This window comes from Trypanosoma rangeli (genome assembly GCF_003719475.1).
Source record: "Trypanosoma rangeli strain AM80 chromosome Unknown Tra_15.4_contig_00226, whole genome shotgun sequence".
NCBI lineage: Eukaryota > Euglenozoa > Kinetoplastea > Trypanosomatida > Trypanosomatidae > Trypanosoma > Trypanosoma rangeli.
This window is the reverse complement of record NW_021705971.1, coordinates 1-21,988: the sequence shown is the minus strand read 5'-3', so window position 1 is coordinate 21,988 and position 21,988 is coordinate 1. Positions and strand designations below refer to the sequence as shown.

The 21,988-nt window shown below is 52.3% G+C and overlaps 8 protein-coding genes across 8 annotated transcripts, besides 25 other annotated features; all 8 read left to right on the top strand.

The window, feature by feature from the left end:
- Positions 1-226: 226 nt before the first annotated feature.
- Positions 227-250: a microsatellite.
- A 368-nt stretch (positions 251-618) lies between these two features.
- Positions 619-642: a microsatellite.
- Positions 643-843: 201 nt separating this feature from the next.
- Positions 844-888: a sequence feature (A-rich).
- Positions 889-1,189: 301 nt separating this feature from the next.
- Positions 1,190-3,829, top strand: TraAM80_06302 (tetratricopeptide repeat domain 27; the record flags this gene model as incomplete). Its single annotated transcript, XM_029383153.1, has 1 exon — positions 1,190-3,829. The coding sequence occupies one exon, from the start codon at positions 1,190-1,192 to the stop codon at positions 3,827-3,829; it is 2,640 nt and encodes an 879-aa protein (XP_029236994.1).
- Positions 3,830-3,900: 71 nt separating this feature from the next.
- Positions 3,901-3,968: a microsatellite.
- Positions 3,969-4,462: 494 nt separating this feature from the next.
- Positions 4,463-5,878, top strand: TraAM80_06301 (uncharacterized protein; the record flags this gene model as incomplete). The annotated part of the gene is made up of 1 exon (XM_029383152.1): positions 4,463-5,878. The coding sequence occupies one exon, from the start codon at positions 4,463-4,465 to the stop codon at positions 5,876-5,878; it is 1,416 nt and encodes a 471-aa protein (XP_029236993.1).
- A 107-nt stretch (positions 5,879-5,985) lies between these two features.
- Positions 5,986-6,023: a sequence feature (A-rich).
- Positions 6,024-6,378: 355 nt separating this feature from the next.
- Positions 6,379-6,407: a microsatellite.
- Positions 6,408-6,443: a microsatellite.
- Positions 6,444-6,650: 207 nt separating this feature from the next.
- Positions 6,651-9,782, top strand: TraAM80_06300 (nat10 protein; the record flags this gene model as incomplete). The annotated part of the gene is made up of 1 exon (XM_029383151.1): positions 6,651-9,782. The coding sequence occupies one exon, from the start codon at positions 6,651-6,653 to the stop codon at positions 9,780-9,782; it is 3,132 nt and encodes a 1,043-aa protein (XP_029236992.1).
- Positions 9,783-10,422: 640 nt separating this feature from the next.
- TraAM80_06299 (organic solute carrier partner 1) lies at positions 10,423-11,649 on the top strand (the record flags this gene model as incomplete). Its single annotated transcript, XM_029383150.1, has 1 exon — positions 10,423-11,649. One exon carries the CDS (start codon positions 10,423-10,425, stop codon positions 11,647-11,649), a length of 1,227 nt encoding a protein of 408 aa, XP_029236991.1.
- Positions 11,650-11,688: 39 nt separating this feature from the next.
- Positions 11,689-11,720: a microsatellite.
- An 822-nt stretch (positions 11,721-12,542) lies between these two features.
- Positions 12,543-12,893, top strand: TraAM80_06298 (uncharacterized protein; the record flags this gene model as incomplete). The annotated part of the gene is made up of 1 exon (XM_029383149.1): positions 12,543-12,893. One exon carries the CDS (start codon positions 12,543-12,545, stop codon positions 12,891-12,893), a length of 351 nt encoding a protein of 116 aa, XP_029236990.1.
- A 93-nt stretch (positions 12,894-12,986) lies between these two features.
- Positions 12,987-13,045: a sequence feature (A-rich).
- A 168-nt stretch (positions 13,046-13,213) lies between these two features.
- Positions 13,214-13,246: a sequence feature (GA-rich).
- Positions 13,247-13,349: 103 nt separating this feature from the next.
- Positions 13,350-13,390: a microsatellite.
- A 295-nt stretch (positions 13,391-13,685) lies between these two features.
- Positions 13,686-13,741: a microsatellite.
- Positions 13,742-13,810: 69 nt separating this feature from the next.
- Positions 13,811-13,836: a microsatellite.
- A 79-nt stretch (positions 13,837-13,915) lies between these two features.
- Positions 13,916-13,951: a microsatellite.
- A 32-nt stretch (positions 13,952-13,983) lies between these two features.
- Positions 13,984-14,011: a microsatellite.
- A 282-nt stretch (positions 14,012-14,293) lies between these two features.
- Positions 14,294-14,323: a microsatellite.
- Positions 14,324-14,390: 67 nt separating this feature from the next.
- Positions 14,391-14,428: a microsatellite.
- Positions 14,429-14,605: 177 nt separating this feature from the next.
- On the top strand, positions 14,606-16,696 carry TraAM80_06297 (putative translation initiation factor; the record flags this gene model as incomplete). Its single annotated transcript, XM_029383148.1, has 1 exon — positions 14,606-16,696. One exon carries the CDS (start codon positions 14,606-14,608, stop codon positions 16,694-16,696), a length of 2,091 nt encoding a protein of 696 aa, XP_029236989.1.
- Positions 16,697-16,699: 3 nt separating this feature from the next.
- Positions 16,700-16,719: a microsatellite.
- Positions 16,720-16,813: 94 nt separating this feature from the next.
- Positions 16,814-16,846: a microsatellite.
- A 165-nt stretch (positions 16,847-17,011) lies between these two features.
- Positions 17,012-17,042: a microsatellite.
- Positions 17,043-17,065: 23 nt separating this feature from the next.
- Positions 17,066-17,122: a microsatellite.
- A 21-nt stretch (positions 17,123-17,143) lies between these two features.
- Positions 17,144-17,184: a microsatellite.
- A 307-nt stretch (positions 17,185-17,491) lies between these two features.
- On the top strand, positions 17,492-18,334 carry TraAM80_06296 (uncharacterized protein; the record flags this gene model as incomplete). Its single annotated transcript, XM_029383147.1, has 1 exon — positions 17,492-18,334. The coding sequence occupies one exon, from the start codon at positions 17,492-17,494 to the stop codon at positions 18,332-18,334; it is 843 nt and encodes a 280-aa protein (XP_029236988.1).
- A 44-nt stretch (positions 18,335-18,378) lies between these two features.
- Positions 18,379-18,396: a microsatellite.
- Positions 18,397-18,874: 478 nt separating this feature from the next.
- Positions 18,875-18,891: a microsatellite.
- Positions 18,892-19,112: 221 nt separating this feature from the next.
- TraAM80_06295 (putative choline/carnitine O-acetyltransferase) lies at positions 19,113-21,323 on the top strand (the record flags this gene model as incomplete). Its single annotated transcript, XM_029383146.1, has 1 exon — positions 19,113-21,323. One exon carries the CDS (start codon positions 19,113-19,115, stop codon positions 21,321-21,323), a length of 2,211 nt encoding a protein of 736 aa, XP_029236987.1.
- Positions 21,324-21,521: 198 nt separating this feature from the next.
- Positions 21,522-21,553: a microsatellite.
- Between the last annotated feature and the right edge of the window lie 435 nt (positions 21,554-21,988).

The window sequence follows — 21,988 nt, the reverse complement described above, 5'->3', positions numbered from 1 at the left end:
GCGGTTTGGTTCCCACCATATTTTCCCAGGTCTGTGCGGCCGATAGAGGCCAGACCGGTTGCGTGAGGTGGCAAGCGGGGCGCACGTCGTGGTGCCTCCTCTCTCTCTCTCGAAGGAAACGAAACGTGTTGGGTAGTAGCAGGAAAAGTGGCGAGATGAACCAAAAAAAGGGGAGAGATAAAATGAAAGGATATATAAAAAAAGATGGTTTTACGGTGAGGTTAACATTATTATTATTATTATTATTATTTGGTATTTCTCAGCAGCGGGGGGCATTTTTTTTTTTTTACCGTCTCTCATGCACTGCGTTGGGGGTTCTCCATCATGCGGGTCACCTCCTTCTATTTTCTCTTTCTTTCCTTTTTTTTTTTGGAAATTTGTTTTTCCTCGTATCAATGAGTGGAGGCATCTGGTCTTAGTGCGTGTCGGTGGGGAGTGAGAGAGAAGGAAAAAACAAAAAAAAATGAAGGAGTGGTGTCTGCCGCGCCGAACCTGCGCAGCCGCATGAGCGAGGGGTTTGCGTAAGAGGCCAGCGCAGTCGCCCGGAACGCTCATGCCGACTCACAGTGGGCAGACGCGCAAGACACACAACGGTGCCGGCAGCAGCTGCTGTGAGGCTTTTTTTTTCTTTTATTTTTTCTTGTGCCCGACTTTTTCTATACAGAGGAGGAAAATTTCGGCTGGTGTCGATGTTGCTGACTGCAAACACAAAGTTCTGCGTGAGTTATGGCACCAAGTCATGTCGCAATACGCCTCTCAACCAGTAAGCCGCAATATGGCCGGCTGAGCCAAATGACGCAGCCTGCATGTATCGGGGGTTCTTTAGTTACCATTTCCTTCGCGTGTGTGTTTTTTTTTGTTGTGTTTGTTTATTTCTTTGCTTGTTTGATGCCGCTAGACGTGTGTGATGTTTTTTTTTGTTTTTGATGCTGATGGATCGTGCACGATTGCGAATTTGAAACCCCCGCGTCTATCGCTGGTGACGGAGCAGGGTAGATGGGCGTTTATTCCGTGCCGGTTTCTGCATCTCTTCTGTTTTTTTTTTGTTTGTCTTTTCGTGGGCCGTCCTGCGGCTGCATGTGTGGTTGTGCGACAACGTTGATTGTGCCAACGCATTGCGCGTCTGCGGTGCTAGAAGGCTGTTGACGCCGGTGGTGCACACCTGCAAAGCAAAACAAAAGGGAGGATCATGGGCGAGAACATTCCCGCACTGCTGCTTCGGCTTCCAACTGTTGAGATTGATGAGAGGCACGTGCGAGATGGTCGCGTCACCATGTCCTTGGATGATGCCTTCACTGCAGTGAACGCCTACTTCCAGCTTGTGGAGGACTATTTGCAACAAGAACAGCAGGAACGGGCCTTGAACGTTGAAAAGGATATCATTCCGGCGATAGATTTTGCGCTTCGCCTCTTCAACGCGGAAAACTTCAGTGGTGAATTGGTGCCCGCGGAGAGGGCACGATTGGCCTTTGTGCTGCAACGTTTTACCATGGCAGATGCACTGCTTGAGCGCTGCGTGCAGCGACTGCTTGTAAGTGATGGGGAAATGCCCCATCCCTGTCTGCGCCTGAGTGCTTTGCTGCTGTGCACCCTGGCCATTGTCTGCAGCAAGGTGCAAGGTAGTGCGCAGTCGCTTGTGCCGTATCATTCTGTATGGCGTCTGCGAGTTCACATGCGTCACCAACTCGTGCTGCAGCATAGTGCGCATTCCGTCTTTCTTCACCTATCCGCCTGCGTGGACGCAGCTCTGGCGCTGCCAGAGGCCCAGCTCAGTGTCGAACACCTCCTTGAGATAGGCCATGTGCACAATTATTACCACCGACGCGACATCGCCGCCGAAACGTTTTGGCGGGCCGTGCACAAGAGCGGCCTTACCGTATCGGAGAGTGCCATGGTGGGTGTGCGCACCCGATGGCAACGACATCAGCTTGTGCAGATGGTCATGAATGCGCAGAGTGCGTTGCCATTCACACCTCAGCCCGTAACCGATTCGCCGCGGGTGGTGATGAGCGAAAAGGACGGCCATGACCTCCTTGACCGCCCGCGTGAGACTCCAGAGACGCCGGCACCCCCGCTACAACCACTCCATCCGATAGACAAGGCCATCATTCTTGCCCTCTGCCTTGACATTCGCAACACCAACCCGTATCATGGGCTGACGCAGCATCACATGCAAACGTACGTGGAGCGACTATTGGTGGACCCAGCCCCGGCCCCATTTATGATTCAATGTCAAACACTTCTTATGCGCAGCCGACTGGAACGTCGACGCAACCGGGTACAGGAACGGGCCTTTATGCAGCTGACAGAGTTGGTTGATCAATTCTCCATGAACCGTGAACCCACACGCGAGACATTTTACCGCACAGAAAGTGACTACTTTTATAGTGTGGCTTATCCTTCTATTTGGCAGTTAAAGAGCGAATACGCCGATTTCTGCTACGAGGAGAGTCTCTTTAAAACGGCTCTTGACGCCTATGAGCAGGTGTTGGATTGGGAGAATATTATTAAGTGTTGCAAGGCACTGGACAAGCGAAAACGGGCGGAGTCTCTTGCACGTGAGCTACTTGAGACCGATCCATGTAATCCTTTGCTGTGGGTGGCGCTAGGGGAGGCAACACGCGAGGTATCGCATCTCTGGAAGGCGTGGGAGTTGTCTAACCACCGATCTGCGGCCCCGATGCGCGCGTTGGCGCGGCTGGCACTTGAACGTGAGGAGTACAGTAAGGTGGTAGAGTACTTTGATGAGGCAGTGCGGTTGAACCCCGTGTTTGGCGGAGACTGGTTCTCGCTTGGGTACGCCGCGATGCGGCTTGAACAGTGGGGTCGCAGCGGGGAAGCCTTCACGCATGTCTGTCAGATTCAGCCAAATAATGCATACGCCTGGAACAACCTTGCGTCGGTACTGCTGCGGAATGGGATGCTTCGGCCTGCTTTTAACGCCATGAGTCAGGCGCTGCACAACAATCGTCGTGACTGGCGCATGTGGCAGAACTACTTTTCCATTGGCTGTGAGCTGAAGGAGGTAACAGAAACGACAAACGCAATGAATGTCCTGCTAGATATTGCGAAACGCAATACACGCTTGGAGCGGGAATCCTTGAACCGCTTTGTGGATAACGCCATTGCGTACATGGAGGGACGCATCCCCGCAAGCTCTAGGGATCAAGTGGAGGCGGTGGATGTGTCTCACGCCTCCGTCGCTTTGATGGAGGAGGATGGTGACGCTGAGGAGGAGCAAAGCATGTATGAGCTTGTTCCGCTGGGGAGTGGTGTGGACATGCCTAATGCGTTTTTAGAACCCAGCAAGACGGAAGCGTCAGCGGCAGAGGCGGGGCGGGTGCGTGCAGGCATTGTGGGCCGCTACAAGCAACGCATGCGAGACACCTTTAAGCGCATCACCGACCTTTTTGTAACGGACCCGGACATCTACCATTGTGGAGCGAAGTTGCTGCGTTACATGGACGGCCCGTTGAGGGCGTACGAGATGCGTCTGAAGGAACTACGTTGCTGTCAGCAGAAGGATCAGTGGGAACGAGATGAAACCCGCTTTTCCCGCACCTGCGAGTGTCTTCACGAAATGGCGGGAGACGCTCTCGCCGCTCTTGAAGCCGCGCTGGTGGCTTCCACGGCAGCAGCAGATCAGGACGATGTGCAGCGCGGGGTACTGGCAGCGTTGAATGACACGCTGAGCAACACAATGGCCGTCATTGAGGCGGCGCAGGATTACATGGGCGAGTCCACATCCTACGCCAAACTGCGGTCGGTGCTGCTGCCGCAGCTACATGGCGGCCTGCAGAAGGCGAAATCGGCGTTTAACTCGGGCTAAAGTTTAAAAAGAATGAATAACAAGCCAAGACAGCAACATATATATATAACACATGACCGGGACAATAAAACGAGGATGACGAGTGGGGGAGGAACCGGAAGAAAGAGAAAGAGGAAGAAGGGCGGAAAGCGAAGCAGGAGTGCACTTTGTCGTTGTTTCCTCTTCACCCCCGTTTTGTGTTGGTTGCATCTCTCTCTTCCCTGCTCCCTCGTTGTCAAATGCATATGCTCTTTTGTGTACTAAAGGTTTTCTTGGCCGTGATGGAGGCGCGTGTATGGCAGTACAAATATACCTGTCGTTTGCGCATCCTTCACCGACTGCTGCCCGTTGCCTTTTTTTTCCCCATCTTGCACAGCGCTTTGCGGGGACCTTCTATTTACCTACACAGACCGACGTACAGACATACAGAGATAGTGAAGAGGAAGGCGATCAAAACACGAGAGAAGGGGACCAGGGTTGGGAGGAGAAGGAGACTCAAGCGACCTCTTTGCTGCCTTGTTGCTTCCTCGTTTCTTCCCCTTTTTTTATTCACGGCAATTTCGGGATTCATCTCGTACACGCCGCATTCAAATATTACGTGCAGGTGCCCGCGGCAGAGAGCGCGTGCATGCGAGGTGGAGCAAAGCCAGGTGGATGATGGATGGTAACGATCACCGTGACTGTACGCAGCCGAGTGGGCCAGTTACGCCACGTGCATTATGTGGCGCAGATGAATTTGTGGAATTGCGGCATTACAGCACGCTGAATGAGCCTTCCCAAATGCACACGGATGACCTCCATCAGGAGGAGACGGTGCGGAGCGAAGTGGCAGTGCAGCTTGCGGAGAAGGTCGTTGTCCTTCGCCGGCAACTGCAGCGGCGGGAGGCCGAAATTCAGGCGCTGAAGTCAGGCATCGAGACTGGTGTGGGTCCGGCAACGCATGGTGTCGCAGCCACCGCCGCGGACGGTTTGCCTGATGGGGCATGCAACAGTGTCCGTGCTGTGACGCCCGTGAAGACGGGGCTGCTCGGTGTGGAGCAGGCGACGGAGTTTCAGTGTCACCGCAGTACTGCCGAGCTTCAGCAGAAATTGTCGGAGATGGAGACGAAGGGGGCACTGTGGCGGCAACGCGTGAAGGAGGCGTTGCGGACGTCTCAAAGGCGAGAGCAGGCCCTTCTCGCCGAGAACATTGCACTCCAGCAGCGGGCGCAGAAGTTACAGGAGAGGCTTAATGAGGCCATGTTTCGCATCGAGGCTTGTGCTCTGAAGAACGCGCGGCAGACCACGAAGGTGTCTTGCCACAGCCAAACGAATGAATTTACAGAAGATGCGGAGTCTGACAAGGATTTGTGTTGCGGTGACACCCTGGTGATGTCCGACACCGGCATCACACTCTCCTTGCGGCAACCTCGACATTCTTCTCCGAGGCCTACGACACGTGCAATGTCGTATGTGGTGGCGTCTATGGAGAGCTTGGCTGCAGCGGCGACGGCAGCGCCCACTGTGGCGCCAATGCTGCCTGAATTTCTTTCCGACGGTGATCCTAAAAGTCCTCTCAGATTCCCTTACCCGCCTCCATCGCTGCTGCTGAAGTCGCGTGGAAACTCAAATCCAAACAGTAATAGTACCAATGACAGTAGCTTAAATTATGCGCTGGAGATCACGTCGCGCGATCCGGGCAGTCAGGCAAAGGCCCCACCGCTCATTGTTGCAGTTCACTACAACAACTCAGAGGGGTGGAGTGTGCAGACGAAGGTGCGTGTCAGTCCCGGCATGACGGTGACTAAGCTCAAGGAGTATTGCTGCTCACTGTTTAACGAGCGCTACCAACTGCAGCTGGACGCCGTCGCACTGTGTGTGCGCTACTACCACGCGAAGGCGAATCGGCATGTGGTGCTGTCCGCGTACCGTGAACTGCACTCCTTCGCCTGTTTTCAGCGGTGCGAGCGCGAGCAGATTCACATCACACTGCAGCTCGTCACGGAGGATCGCTTGGCAAGGCTTGTGCACGACACAATGAATGTTGCCACTGTGTCAATGCTGAATTCCCCACGTGACCCTTCGGAGTGACCGCGCTCCACCGCCCCTGCCTCATCCTTCTTCCTATCGAGTCTTCAACTCCTTTTCAAGTGAAACGAACCGTTGCGTGTGTCTGTATTTTTGTGGAAGAAGCCACGTTTGCTTTTTTGGTGCATTTTGTTTTTGTTTTTGTTTTGTCAGTTCGCTCCCCGCATGCTTCGCCCGCCGCGTGACTGAGCGTTGGGTGGCGTTTTGCGCCTCCGCCACCACCACCACCTCCTTTACTTGCCCGTGAACGATTGCGTCCCTCCTTTTTTTTGTGTTTTACTCTCTTTCTCTTGTCGCTCTTTTCGCCTCCCTGCTGCTCTTCCACGTTATCTTTCTCATTTGCTTTTTTTTTGTTTGCATGTGTGTTTGCTGCGGTGTATGGCCGTCACTGGGCCATCCGTCTTGCTGCGCCGCGCGGTGAAACGCATAAGAAGAGCGGGGCTCGCGGAACTGCCTGAGCGCGTAGAAACGGCGGAAGAGAGAGAAAAAAAAGCGAAAAGCGAAAAAACAACAACAACAACAACAAAAAGAAACTAAGTAAATCCAGTAAAAACAAAACAAATACAAACGCACGCAAATCCGCATAAACATCGCCAACAACAGTAAGACGAATAAATAAGCAGGCAGCGTGAGATAACCGAAGTAGAGGAGTGCGAGGGAGAATTGAAGGGCAGTGTGACTTGGCAACAAGAGCAGCGCAAGGTGTGTAGGAGTGTTATTGCAGCAGCAGTAAGGGAGAGTGGGAGAGGAGTTCATTCTTGTTACCACCATCACAATGCCCTCTTCTGCCTCTGTTGCGTCAACGGCTCGCTCCAACGCTGTCAGGGGTGTAACGATTAAGCGCAAGGTGGACGATCGCGTTCGCCACCTCATTGACAATGCGGTGCACAAAAAACACCGCGCTCTGCTGCTTCTCGTTGGTGACCGCGGGAAGGACCAGATTGTTAACTTGCACCAGATGGTCTCCCATGCCAACCACAGCGCCAAGGTGAATATGTTGTGGTGCATGAAGAAGGAGCCGGATTTTGGTTCCACAAGCAGCAAAAAACAGGAAAAGCGTGCACGGCTTGAGGTGAAGGGTGGCATGTCTACCGAAGCTACGAAGGAGGCCTTTCAGACATTTCTGGCGCAAACTTCCATTCGCTTTTGCCAGTACAAGGAGACGCACAAAATTCTCGGTCAGACGTTTGGAATGGCCGTGCTGCAGGACTTTGAGGCTATCACCCCCAATACACTTGCGCGTACAGTTGAGACGGTGAAGGGTGGTGGGCTTGTGGTCATCATGTTTCGTGCGATGCGCTCGCTAAAGCAGCTCTACACTATCGCAATGGATGTTCACGCACGGTATCGCACAGAGGCCTTGCGGGATGTTGTGCCACGCTTCAATGAACGTTTTCTTCTCTCTCTTGTGGACTGTGATACGGCGCTTTGCGTCGACGATGATTTAAACGTGCTTCCCATCACTGCAAAAATGCAGTCGGTTGAGAACGCCCGCACTTCCAGCTACGATGCGGAGTTGGCGTTGCAAGGCCGGCAGAAACACGAGGCAGATTTACTTGCATTAAAAGATCGACTCCGTGGGAGCAGTGAGGTGGGGCCGTTGGTGGCGGTCTGTCAAACGCTTGAACAGGGCAAAACGGTTCTCTCGCTGATGCAAACCGTTGTGGAGAAGTCGCTCAACACAACCTGTGTCGTGACGGCAGGTCGTGGCCGTGGTAAGTCGGCAGCTCTCGGTCTTGCTGCGGCTGGCGCACTCGCACAGGGCTACAGTAACATCTTTTGCACAGCCCCGTCACCAGAGAACCTGCAATCCTTTTTTGAGTTTGTTGTGCGGGGGCTGAAGGAGTTGGGGTACACGGAGCGTACGGAATTTGAGGCCATGCAAAGCACAAATGTGGAATTCAGCAAGTGCATTGTGCGCATCAATCTCTTTCGTGAGCACCGCCAAACGGTGCAGTACATCTCCCCGCATGACGCCTCAAAATTTGCCCAGGCGGAGTTGGCCATCATTGACGAGGCCGCCGCGCTTCCATTACCCGTTGTAAAGCAAATGTTAGGCCCGTACCTCGTCTTTCTTTCATCGACGGTGTCCGGCTACGAGGGTACAGGGCGAAGCTTATCCATGAAACTTGTCGCAGACATGCGTAAACATTGCGGCAGTGATTCGGGCACGGGCGCCACGACTGCTGCTGCCGGGAATTCCGATGACAGGCGTTTTCTTCGTGAGATTGCGCTAACGGATCCTATTCGTTACGGCCCTAATGACCCAGTTGAGTCGTGGCTAAACAAACTATTGTGTCTTGATGCGACCGTAAGGCCCGTAGGCGTAAAGACGTGCCCGCATCCAAGCAAGTGCGAGCTCTACTATGTGAACCGTGATGCTCTCTTCTCCTACCACCCGCTTGCGGAGCAGTTGCTTCAGACGATTGTAGCAATGTTGGTGGCGGCGCATTACAAGAATCAACCCAACGACTTGCAGCTGATGTCCGATGCCCCTGGTCACCATGTGTTTCTTCTTTGTTCTGCGACGGTGGACGCCAAGGATGGTCTTCCGGATGTCTTTTGCGTTATTCATGCCTGTGAGGAGGGACAGGTGACATCCGAGGCGATCAAGAATAATCTTAGCCGTGGTGTGCGGCCCGCGGGTGATCTCATTCCCTACACCTTGTCTCAGTGCTACCTTGAGGAGGGCTTTGCCAAGCTTGCTGGGCTTCGCATTGTGCGCATTGCTACCAATCCCGAGTTACAGCGTTCAGGGTACGGTTCGCGCGCGCTGGCGCTGCTTCAGCAATACTACAGCGGTTCCATTTCTCTTTCTGCGGCTCCCGTCCCCTCATCCTTGGCGCAGGAGGGCAACGGGGAGGAGGGGGCGGACGATGATGCAAACAGTTCCATCATTCAACCGCGCAAGCGCATTCCGACGCTGCTCACCCCACTGCTTGAGCGTCCATATGAGATGATTGATTACCTTGGAGTGAGCTTTGGTGTGACCACAGCGTTGTTTAATTTCTGGAGGCGCGCGGGCTATGAACCTTTGTACCTGCGTCACGCCGCGAATGAACTCACTGGCGAGCATAGTTGTGTGATGGTGCGTCCAATTGGTTTGGACCTCGCACTTCTGCGAGCGGAGTTTCGCCGGCGATTCATTCCACTACTCGCCATGCCCTTTCGCCATCTTCCGACAGAGTTGGCGCTGAGCATCCTGAAGGACATTGACGTGAATGACCCACAAAAGCTGGCAGCCGTCACAGACCTCTCTCGGGCTGCCGAACACATTGTTCGTGTGGGTGGTCAAGTACAGTGCACCTGGACCGAGCTGGATCGGATCTTTAGCAGCAATGACATGAAACGACTGAAGCTGAACGCCACCACCTTTGTGGAGGGTGGGCAGGTGTTGGATCTGCTGCCTGCCTTAGCGAAGGTTTACTTTGAATCTCGGCTGCACCGACTGCCGGACGGCTCCGAGGGTGTCGTGCTGTCACACGCCCAAGCAGCTGTGTTGCTTGCGGTGGGGTTGCAGTGCCAGACTCTGGAGCAAGTGGCTCAGCAGACGGTATTTGCTGGTGTGCCGATTCAACAACTGAGGGCCTTCTTACAGAAGGCTGTCTCCCGCATTGTTGAACACTTTACGCGGCTGCAGAAACTGAAGGTTCCAGGAACGGATGGGACCAAGCCAAACGAGACTGAGGTATCGGAAGAGAATGAGGAGGATGTTCGTGAGATATACGACAATGCTGGTCAACTTGTTGGCCTTTCCGTAGAGAAAAAAGTACGACGCTCGATTAACGTGGACTCCACACTACTGCGGGACGCCAAATCCTTGATCCAAGGGACGAGGGGTGAGGCGGGGAGTGCCACCGGACTGCAGCGTACATTCAAGCGATCAAAGAAAACTCGACTCAGCTGAAGGTAACGGCCAATTTGGTTTTCTTCTTCTTTGTTTGGTTTTTCGTCTCACGGTGGGAAGAAGGGGTGGGGTGGGGGAAATGTGTGGCATTTGTTTTTTCCCGCTTTGCATGTGTGAGTGTGTGTGCGTATATGAGTAGGTGTAAGCGTAATTGGGGAAGGTGTGACACGCCATGCATGAAAGGGAGCAACGTAACCCCCACGCGTTTAACTGTGTGCACCCTGAAGTTACTACGCATTGGCTGGATTTTTTTTTTTTGGCTTTTTACTTTCTTCGCGATTGGCAGGCCCGTGTGTGGCTGAAGGGTGCCAATGCACAAACATTTCTTTTCCACAACACGGAGGGAGGGAAAGAGGGAGGTGTAAGCGTAACGGAAGGTCTCTGAGGCTTCGTCTGTGTATGCGTGTGTGTTTTTTTTTGTCTATTTTTATTCCTTCTAGATCGACTGCACGCGTAGCGGGGCGGCCACCATACAACGTTGAAGCCGTCTTCTTCACTTTATTTTGCAGTTTACACAATTAACAGGTACAAATACATTTTTATTTTTGTTTTTCTCCTTCTGTTGCCCCGCAAACACCCCGGGAGGAAGCGGAGGAGACTCACAAACGGCCAGAAAAGCACGCTGCAAGAAACAGGGGAAATGGCAATCGGGGCACTGCCGTTTCTGATTCTCAACTACGGGGCGGAGATGGGCTTTATTCTTCATACACGCCTTATCGCTCAGAATGTTGCGAGGGAGAAGGCTAATACGGTGATGAATGATGTTGTGATGCATATGTTTAGCACGGAGTTTTTGGAAGAGCTTTTCCGTCCCCAACCACTCTACTCCTACATGGCTGTGAAGGAGGTATTCAAGTCATTGGCGGAAACGTCCCTTATCCATCTCTCGCCCGTATCAATGAACAAGCTTTTTGAACTGATGACGATGGGAGTGAAGTACCAGGTTTTCACCCTGCGTCACCCGCTGGAACTGGTGGAGATGACATGGACACACCTGGAGGAGTTGGAACGGCTCGTTACACCGGCGGCCCGGGATAAGGTTCGCCCCGTCTTTGCCATGCTGGAGAGGTTTTGCAGTTTTCTCTCGCACGGGGATTTGGAAGAAATTCGCAAGGAACTGCTGAATTTCCTCGTTGGCCGTAACACGCTCATCTCGGTGCTCATCAACGAGGGCATGCAATCTAAAACTGGGAAGCTCTTCTTGCCTGAAGACTGCGTTCTTCCCCCACTCTCTGCCTGTGAGCCGCCTGGTAGTATCCGTTACTTTAAAGATGGGAAACTGGATGCGTCAGCAGTGTTTGAGCATCGTGACGCCGCACTACGGCATCCGCCGTCCGTGCCACTTGACACGTGGGACCCGAAGAACCCAGCGACGCGGATGACGAAGAATGGAAGAAATATGTACGCCCCAAGCCGTCAAAGATGCTTGACGCAGGCGGAAGCAAAGAAATCAACATCGATATTGCCTTTTACGACCACGACTGCGGCAGTTCCCACGGCGACCTTGCCACCGGAGGTCACAGGCGCGGTAACGAAGGAGTTGAACCATTTATCACGGCTTGTGGGATGTGGGCAGTATTCACTGCATAAACCATTTAAGCTGATCCTCTTTGGTGACATGGACGAGGATGTAGGAGGGGACGGCGTAGGTAATCGTGGAGCCAGTGGCAAAGTTATTGCCGCCGCGGAAACATCGAGCAGCCGGTCTGCACCTTTCGCGAAGCCTTTGACGCGTATGACCAAAGCCGATGTGGAGTCGCAAAACCAAGAGTTATTTGGTATCATGGACAGTATGCGTGTGGCCATGGCAACCTCGAGGCTCTCGGAGAAGGGTAACGATTTGTTGGATATTATGGATGAGGATTGAGATTTACAGAGTTCAAACTAACGGTGAAAAGAGTTTGTGCAAACACACACACACACACACGCACACACACAAAGAAAAACATTCCATCGTAGCGCGTTCGGTGAGGCTTGGGCAGAAAGAGGGAGTGGGGGAGAGATGGAGGGGCATTAATAAGGAAATATGTGTATGCAACCTGCAAGTTTGAATTCACCGCACCACTCATATTTTTTAGAATTAGATTTGACGTTCGGGTTTGTAAAAGTCATGTGCTCCTCGTTCTTTGGCTATATGCGTGTATGTATTTAGTTTTGGATTATGTTGCTTTGCTGTGCCGTTGACGCTGCGGCGTCGTGCAGTGGAAGCAGTAGTAGCAGAAGTTGGAGAGACGTCAGCGTGGCGGAGGCGGATACCTCACACCCTTAGAGACGAAGTTGTACCGTTGCCGCGATGCTGCGCTGGCCGCTGACAAATATCTCACCGCGATTGCCTGCAACAGCCTTTGAAGCGGGCGAAAATTGTGTGCGACAAACTGAACTACCGCGAGAAGCGTCGCATGGGGAAACTCCTAGAGAAGTCGGTGGCACGCCGTTTAAGCCAAGCGTACGCCGTGGATGGGAAGGTTCATGAAAGCAAGTACAAGACCAAGCTGATTAACATCACCTCACCATTGTTGGCTTCGGCGGCCACCCGTACCACTTCCGCCTGTAACCAATGCCGGACGTCACTCGCAATACGTTGATTGATGGCTCTGGAATGCGTCACGGCTTTGCACACTACTGGGGAAAGTGCAACAACCCTGACTGCGCCGACTGAAACCATGGTGACGGCTGCCTGGTGAATGTGGACATTGAAACCCTTGACAGACCTCTGCCCCCAATCGCTGGGAGTACACATCGCTCACCAAGTGGCGCTCGATGGACCGCTCGGACATAACCTACAACACACGCTTCAGCTGCCAGATCTCCGTCATGGAAGAACTTGACGGCAATCTGTTGGCGCTGAAGCAGTACTGGACGCGAGCCTTGCGGGAGTTTGTGTCGGACTGGGGTCTTGTGGACGACATTGGCACCATTCACGGCTCACGAAGTAAAAGGATAGAGCTGTGGGCGCCAATTATTGAGGAACCGACGCAGGTAGATTTTCCCATCACGCTTGACATGCTGTGGGCGCAAAGCTACCAGGACATTATGAAGGCGAAGTACCCGGAGAGAAACCGGAAGGACGGTTTTCACACAAAGCCCGAGATGTGGGCAGCGTACGTGTAGGGTGGAACCATGAAGCGAGTGGCAGGGGAAGGAATGTGGATGGAGGTGCAGTGAATGCTTGGGAGCGGATGAAGGGAATGGATGAGGTGGGGCTTTTTTTTTTGTTAGTGCATGTGTGTGTTTTCCTATTTTTTTTTGTTTTTGTTTTGTTTGAGTAACAGTCTTTTCAGATTTGGAGTTTGTGGTAGTGGTATCAGAGAGAAGGGGGATGAGATTAGTAGTCGTGGTGCGGCTGAGCAGGCCATTTGTGACGTCTCACACCGCCTCGGAAAGAGGTGGGAGAAGAGGAGCAAACAAAACCAAAACCTGACCCCTCTGCGTCTTTTTATCTCTTCCTCCCTCTCTCTCTCTCTGACTGTGTGCGCAGGTGACGGGGTCTCTCTCCATACCGCGGCTCGGACTGGTGTGTGCCCCGTCAACCTCTACGGTGTATATACGCATCCATCTATGTGTTGTTTATTGCTATTATTATTGTTATTATTATTATTATTTTTTTTTTGGCTTTTGCCCCTCCTACTGCGGCGTGTGGGGTATAACGTGTGTGGTGGGAAGAGCAAGCTACGCCACAGCAGGTTTTACGCAAACACGCGCACATAGTGACGCTGACGGGCAAAATGGCAAATAATTTCTGGTCTACGGTGCTCCACTGGACGTACGCCCGCGGCTACATTCGCGTCCCCATTGTGTTGGCACTGCCGATCGTCTTCAACAAGTACGGCCTTTACCTCTTTGAGCCCACTTTCCAGTACTGGAACGCTGGCCACAACCAGTGTGACATTTGGGACCGCCTGAAGGAGAAGGTAGCGCAGATGGAGCAGGAGGAGGAGGAGGAGGAGGAGGCGACGGAGTAAATGTGCACCGCCGTTTACTCCCCGCTTTTGGTGTTGATGTTAATGTTTTTGTTGTTATTTGACGAATAGTATTAGTAGTAGTAGTAGTAGTACTGCTGGTGGTGTGCAATGAGGCTGCATTGAGCGAGCAGGAGAGAGAGGGAATCCCTTTATGCCGTGTAGGGGTAAAATAGTAAGAGAAAAAGAAAGAAAGAAAGAAAAGAAGAAGCATATGAAGTAATGCCGCAGAGGGCGCAGGCGTGTGGTGTGAATGTGTGTGTGTGTTGTACGAGGAGGAGGGCATCCCCCACACGCCGCAGCAAATAGGTGCCGACAACGAAGAAGTCTACAAGCCGATTCACACAATTACCCCCCATCCATGTGTTTCTGTGTGTCTAGGGAGCGACGACGGGCGGAGCCGTCACTGAAGCATCGTGCAGGGAACGATGATATGGCGGGTTCTTCTGGGCTTTTGTCTTTTGTTTTAAAGAGTTTTTTTTCTTTTTTGGATCTCTCCGCACTTTGGCCTCCCTCCTGCGGGGAGACGCCTGCTCCTGCACTCCGGTTCTCCCCTCTTCCCTCTTCCCTCTTCCTTCTTCCGCTTCTCACCGTGTGTGTTACGAGAGAGGCAGCAGCGACAAGCGGCTCTGCACCGAAACGAAAGTTTAAAAAACAAGAAAAAAAGGAAGAAGAGGAAAAAAAAAAGGAGGCATCAAATAAAATTTTTTGTGCTTCATAATAATAAAAGGAAAAATATAACAATCAGGGCGAAAAACGGGCGGCGAAGGGTGAGGCAGCCTCTGACGGACTAAACAGAGCAGCACTAAACGCACCGGTAGGCGAAGGGAAATACAAGAGCGAGTGGGAAAAGTACCTGACGCCATGACGGACGAGCTTCAAATGTCGAGGCATATTATTGTCAATGGCCTCCCAAACAACGTGACACCTGAGAAGCGTGTGCTTTTCTTGCGACACATGACAAAGAAGGTGACTGAGGTGCTCGGCCACGAAAACTTCACCATCCACTTAGTCCTGGACGAGACCACAGGCCTCGTGGCGGGTGCGTTTCTTTCCTTTGGCACAGTCGCCAACGCCGAGGATGCCTTGGCACGACTCAATCTTTACCGATTCACGAAAACGGATGTTCTCACAACATACCGATGGTCTTCCTTGCAGGCGGCAGGCGCCCCACAGGACGAGTACAGGCCGCCCGAGCTGGCGGATGACGTGGACGCGGATTTCGCGCACACCATGAGCGAGGACGCCATGGCACGTCCGCAGTTCTTTATTAAGCAGGGAGAGTCTTTTGACGTGGAATGGTATTGGTTTAATTACATGACTCTCAAAGATGAGTTGTACCGGAAGCCACGTGCACTAAAAACTGACTCACTGGGCCAATGGACGGAAATGGAGCGGCGGCAAAAGAAACTTGGGGCTGGTCTTGTCCACGGCCCTCTTACGGTGGTGCGCCCGATGCCGGCGTGGTCGACGTTTGGCCGCATGATTATCTCACAGCACACAGGTGGTCTGAAGGTGTGGGGTGGACGACAAATGAGTATGCTGTTTGAGGTGCCGGAGCTTGACATCAATGCCTTTCTGGTGTCACCGCAGGAGAAGTACCTTGTAGTGAAGACCCTAAACGATGTGAGTGTATGGGATATCCGTACGGCAAAAAAGATTCGTACACTTGGTGGTCTTGATCTTGTGGACACAGAGAAGTGGCCCATTACTCGCTTCAATGCGGGGGATTCACTGGTTGCCATTTCGCACGCTAGCCTGGAGCCGGGCGCCCCTGGTAAACTCTTCATTTATCGTCCAGAGACAATGCGTGTGCTGCAGGCTTCCGCTACGACGACGCCGATGTCGCACACATTTACCGTCCCTGGACTTAAGACAGTGGAGTGGAATCCGGTTATGGAGGCGCAAATGGCCGTCGTCATGGAACTCGGCGCCAATCAAGGCTGGAAGGTTACCATTCAGGACATCGTGGTGGAGGACAATCTCGTGCATGAGGAGATCATTGCGCAGCGCAACTTTTTGCAGGCGGAAAAACTAGACCTTCTGTGGCACCCGCAGGGAACCCACCTTGTCGTCAAAATAACAAAAACACACTCTACCGAGTATGCCCTCTTTGCTATTGGCACAAGAAGCGCAGCTGTGATGCAGTTGCAGGTGGAAAAGGGTCTTTCTGCCGGTCGTTTTGCGTGGCAGCCTTCTGGTCCACACTTTGCCGTCATTTTTGAAGATACCTCAAAGTTGGGGGATATTGGCTCGACGTCTGAGATGCGTATTTACAACATTAAAAAACATCTGAAGCTACTTGGACGTTATGTGACGAATGCGACGCACCTTTTTTGGGCCCCGCGTGGCGCCCGTTTGGTTGCCACGAACTACGCCAAGTCCACTCTGCATTTCTACGGCATCAACGACAATGGCATGGTGGTTCAGCTGGAGAAGCACTCGGCGCCTGTGACGGACACGGCGTGGGACCCAACAGGACGCTTCTACGCCTCGTGGGTGTCGGCGCTTAAGAGCGCTGCCGACAACCAATTTCGCATCTTTGACTTAAACGGCAGGGAATTACTGAACAAGCAGGTGCGCCAGCTATCTCACTTCTCGTGGCGGCCATTAGCACCGCCGGTGCTGACGGCAGAGGAGATAAAGATGGTGCGTGAAAACCTGAGCGAGTACAGCCAGCGGTACGAACGAGAACTGAAGGAGCAGGAGGAGCGTGAGGAGGCGGAGCTGCGGCGCGTCCTCCAGGATAAGCAGAGTAAATACATAAAACGCATGCGGGATATCGCACGCTACCACCGTGATAAGGGTTTTGAAAACCAACGTGCGGAACTTATTGCGTCGTCGCCCTGGAGCCGGCTCTGGGCACGGCGTATGAAGTCCCTTCCAGAGGAGGAGACGATAATGCACGAAGATGTCACCGAGGAGCGCATCGTGCAGCGCCGTACCCTCAACTAACCTACACACACACACACACACACGGCCCGCACGGCTTCTGTTTTACCCCAATTTTTAAGGCGAAATAAGAAGAAGTGAGCGAATCTTCCTACTCCTTTGCCTCTTCCTCCTCTTTCAGTGTACGTGTGTGTGTGTGTGTGTGTGTGTTTGCACCCTGCGGGCACCTCTGACATACACGCAAAGAGAGATGGGCACTGCCGTATTTTGCGGGTGACGGCCGCTCGGGTGTCTCTCTGCGTGAGTGGGCATGAGGTGGCGGAGAAAAGACGAGTGAAATAAAAGGCGGGGAAAGGCAACTGTTTTAAGCACCTAAACAAAGAAAGAAAGAAAGAAAGAAAGAAGGAAAAGCGATGGAGAGGGTGAAAGTGAAAAAAGAACAACAACAACAAAAAGACACCCACATGAAGAAGAAGAAGAAAAAACAACTCACCCACTCAAGAAGGAGACTATACATATATATATGTATATATATGTATATATATATATATGGGGTGAGTTCCCACCGCTTAGATTCTTTTCTTTCGTCTCTTGTCTCTTGGCTCTGTTGTTTCTCCCTGCCGTGGTCACTGACACGATGACACGCGGAGTACATTAACACAAATGTATGTATGCGTGTATACGTGCGTGTGTTGCAGCATGCAGTCTGGGATGCATCTCCTCCTCTTTCTTGCCCCCTTTCTATTGTGGGGCTCGGAGGCTCGCTCCGCACGCGTCGGCCAAATATAATTGCCTGCGGAAGAAGATTATTAAGTGTATTTAGTTAGACGAACTGCGAGGCGTCAGCTTCATGCGTGCATGGCGATGTGGATGATTATGGCGCGGCGTACTTGCTATTTTTATTCTGCCGTGGGAGGCCGTCTTCACCGACTGGCGTTTCTCAGCACCACACAGGCGGCTGTACGGGCGTACACGACATCCAAGCAGCAAAATGACGGTCACATGGACGACTCGGCCACCGTGCCGCCTGCGTCTCCTTTACCCTCCGCGTCGTTGGATGCCGACGCCACTTTGTCGGCTCCCCCTGGGACTCCCGAAAAAGACACCAGCACACTTGCTAAAAAAAGCGATACACAGATGGATGTTGAGCCCCTGCGATGGGTGCAGAACGTGTCTGACGAGCCCTTGAAGGAGCCCATTGTTGATGACAAGGGACAATTCATTGTCTCCCGTGTGCAGTGGCCGACGGGCGAGATTGCGTACACCACGCCGCCCCCGCCAGATGGCAAGTTAAGCCCTCGCTTTGGCTACAACGTGGTGCAAGTGAAGAAGAGCGTGTCGTGGTGGAAGCACTACCAGAAGTATCCCCGCTTTTCCATTGCGCACGTCAATATTCATGTGCTCTTTCTGCTGGGGGCCGCGTGGCTGCTCGCGTTCCTCTCGGAGGAGTACCGCAGGACGATGGATGAGATGCGCACGCCAGGGGCGATGGTTGGGGAGCAGCGGGGTCGTGGATCGGTCAATCGCCAGACGCAAAAAATTGCTTTTACCCCAAACGAGATGTCAGAGATCGTTGGCCGGGCGCAGACAAACTGGTTGGACGCCAAAACGGAGGCCAACTACATTGGCTCAAAGGAGTACACCATGAAGAGGATCCCGCGGCCTAAGGAGTTCTCCGTGGAGGACTTTCGCAAACGGTAGACGAAGCGGGGTGTGGGGGAGGCAGGCAAAGAGAGAGGGATCTGGGTGGTGGTGGTGGTGGTTAGGGCTCGTGGAGGTCCGCTAGAAGGAACAGAAACAAGAACACAAATTACAGGAAAACATCCAAGTGAATTAGATTCAACTGGAGAAAGAGTAACGCGATCAAGCAAAGGCATCGCCGCTGTGTCGATTACTCTCTTTTTTCTTCATCTTATTCTTATCGGAAGAAGAGGAAGCGCGAGGAGGGGGGAACACTACAGTCATGGGAGGGAGGAGAAGCAAGTGTTAAAAGGGAGCAGTGGGTGCGTGGTTGAGGCCCCTCACCCTTTGTTTATCCTTACGCTGTTGCGAGTATTCTTTCTTTTCTCTCTCGCTCTCTCACTTTGTTTTGTTATATCATCTTTTCCGCTGGGGTGCAGGTGTGTAACCGCACAGCCCCACACGCGCATCCCACGAGAGCGCCTTCATCTCTTTGGTGCCTGTACGACTCTGTGAGCTGCATGGCTACAAAATTAACACCATGTTGCTGCACACATTCACAGAGAGAGAGAGAGAGACCCATCCAAGTCACCTCATGCCATCAGGCCTATACGCATCATTCCTTGACCTTTTCGTTTTTTTTTCTTTTCTTTTGTATTTTTCTATTTTTTGTTTCCTTCTTTGTGCTGCCCCGCTGCCCTTCCACCATGCCACGAATAAAGATAACAAAAGAAAAAAAAACGTGAGTCGTTGGCAAAAAAAAAAAGGACAAGGGGGAGGGGATAACGACGAAGGAGGAATGGAGAATCATTTCTTTTCAGGGCGGCAGAGACAAACTTTTGCGTCGGGGTTTGCTGCGTCAGGCACCCGCCGATCTGCGTACCTTGACGCACCGTTAGAGTATCATGTGTCCACACGCTCCCCGGTTGCCATCACAACGCCGCAGCGAAGGCGTATGAAGGAATGTTTTAGTGCTTACGGCTACACCGACCCCGTCGACATGAAGGAACGGATCCCATCGAGTGATGACTTGCAACTGGCACAACATCAAACTCGTCTGCCGCGATTGCCCATTCCAACAATTGAGGAAACGTGCAGTCGGTTTCTTAAATCCATTGAGGCCATCGCCTCCGCTGATGAGTACTTTGTTGCCATGAAACTTATTGACGAATTTAAGGCGGCAGGGGGCGTTGGGGAGAAGCTTGACGCCCTCCTTCGTGAGTGGGACAAACGATGTGGGCAGCTAAGTTGGCTGGAAGAGTTTTGGGATGACGCCTACCTCTGCCCACGCAACCCTATTCCCATCAATGTAAACTATTTCTTCGGCTTTAGTGCTCATCCGAATAAGCAGGCCATGACACAGACGGGGCGTGCCGCAAGTCTACTTTACGGCGCGGTCTCATACCACATGGATATTCGTCACGACAAGTTATTATGTGAGTTTGAGCGCGGCAAACCTGTTTGCATGTACCAGAACCGGTTTCTTTGCTGCACCTCACGGGTACCCGGGAAACAGCGTGATCGTATCGTATGCTACTGTGAAATTCCTGCATTATCAAGGGATGCGTTAGAGTCTAAAAGCGTAGAGTACGTTTCCTCTCCAGAACCGCCGCGACATTGCATTGTTATTCAACGCAACCGATTTTTCTCCTTAAAAGTTCTTAAGGACGAAGACACGGTTGTAGATGTGGAGGAGCTGTTGGTGGCGCTTAAACTCATTGAGGAGAATGTGAGAAGCGTCGAAGAACCAGGTCCACCTGTTGGGTTGCTTACCACAATGAATCGCTCAGACTGGTTTGAGACACGAGAACACCTTAAGCAGCTTGGGAACCACGACACGCTGCATGCGATTCAGTCAGCCATCATTTGTATAGCGCTTGATAGTGTGCAGGTGATGACCTCTGATGAGGCCGCCCGGATCTTTCTTCATGGCAGCGGCACCAACCGCTGGTTTGATCGACACAACATTATTGTAACACGTGACAGTTGGGCTGGTGTGAATTGGGAGCATTCCGTAACGGACGCCACGGCAGCGTTGCGTCTAGCAGACCGCATGTATCAGGCGGACTGCGAACATGCCTTCACGAAGGAGCTCATTGCAGAACTTGTGATGGACGCGTCTCGACGCTTGCGTGCTGCTGCCCTGTTCACGGAGCTGGAGTGGGTGTTGGACAGTACCGTTAACGACACCATGAAGCGGGCATTCAGTGACTACAAAGAGATGATTGAGGCGAATGAGACGGCAGTGTTGAGGTTTTGCCACTTTGGGGGGGCTCGCATAAAAGACGTGAATACCCCCCCTGACTCTTTTGTTCAGCTCTCGTTTCAACTGACGTATTACCGTCTGTTGGGGCGGGCGTGCGCCACGTATGAGACGGCAAGTACGCGAACATTTCTGCACGGCCGAACAGAATGTGTGAGGAGTGCCACACGAGCCTCATTGGATTTCTGCCGCATTAGCAGTGACCCCATTTTTGCGGAGTCCATCGGATCGCTTCTACCCACTCAGCGGGTACTGATGCGGGAGGCCATGAAGCAGCACACTAAGAATATGTTGCTTGCCAAAAACGCTTACGGAATTGACCGCCACCTTCTTGGCCTGCGTCTACAGGCTGTGAAACACGGCATTCCCCTTCCTGACATTTTTGAAAACCCCGTTTTCAAGCGCAGTGCTCACTGGAACATGTCCACCTCCCACTGCGGGAGCAGCAGCCTAAGCCTGTTTGGTTTTGGACCTGTTGTGGGCGACGGCTTTGGGATAGGGTACATGATCAAGAACGATCACATTGATATATGCATCACCTCCAAGTATACACATCCCTACACGAGTTCTTTGGTGTTTGCGAGGGTTCTGCAGTCTTCTTTGCTTCTCATGATGGGTATTGTTGAAAGTGATTTGACGCACCAGCGGGCGGGGGCACGCACACTCTTGTTTTCCCACCCTACCGGCTTCAACGACTTTAAGTACGACCCAGCGGAAGGATTTGTCTATAAAGTCTCCAAGCGTTAAATGAGAACTCGGTAATGTTTTGAAGTCAACCTTTTGAGTTTGAGATACACACAACGATGCGTATTTCCTGTTCGGCCCTGTGTTTTCATCATCCTCGTCCTTTCTACATCCTTGCACTATCATTTTTTTTTTTTGCCCATGCTATTTTGACGAGCGTTTTTCCATTTCTCCACTTTCACTCGGGACAAATATATATATTTTGTTTGTTTGTTTGTTTGTTTGTTTGTTTGGAATTTGTACATGATCTAAGTGTTGTCTGTATTTGTTTGGAGTTTTTTTTTTTCTCTCTGCCTTGCCATGTGAGCGTACACGTCAATGCGCTCCCCGTGGCGCTTACTTGCGTCATATGTACAACATTTTCCGCTTGCTTGTTTGCTTAAATGAATGCGTTGTCTGGGGCGGCAGTGAGAGGGATCCCACTTTGACGATATGAGTATCTTATCTTTCCTCTCCGTATCTCTTTGCGCCGGTAGTTATAGGACCGTTACGCGCTCTCGCTGCGCTTGACGGAGGAAGTGAAATATGAATAAACGCCAAACCTTACAGGAAAGCACGTCTAAGCAGGCGGCTGCGGCGGGAGAAGAGGGGAATGCAGGGACGCCAATCAAGTTTGTGACGTACTCCGGAACGGAGCCTGCTGGGTTGAAAGGTGAGCCGAGACGAAC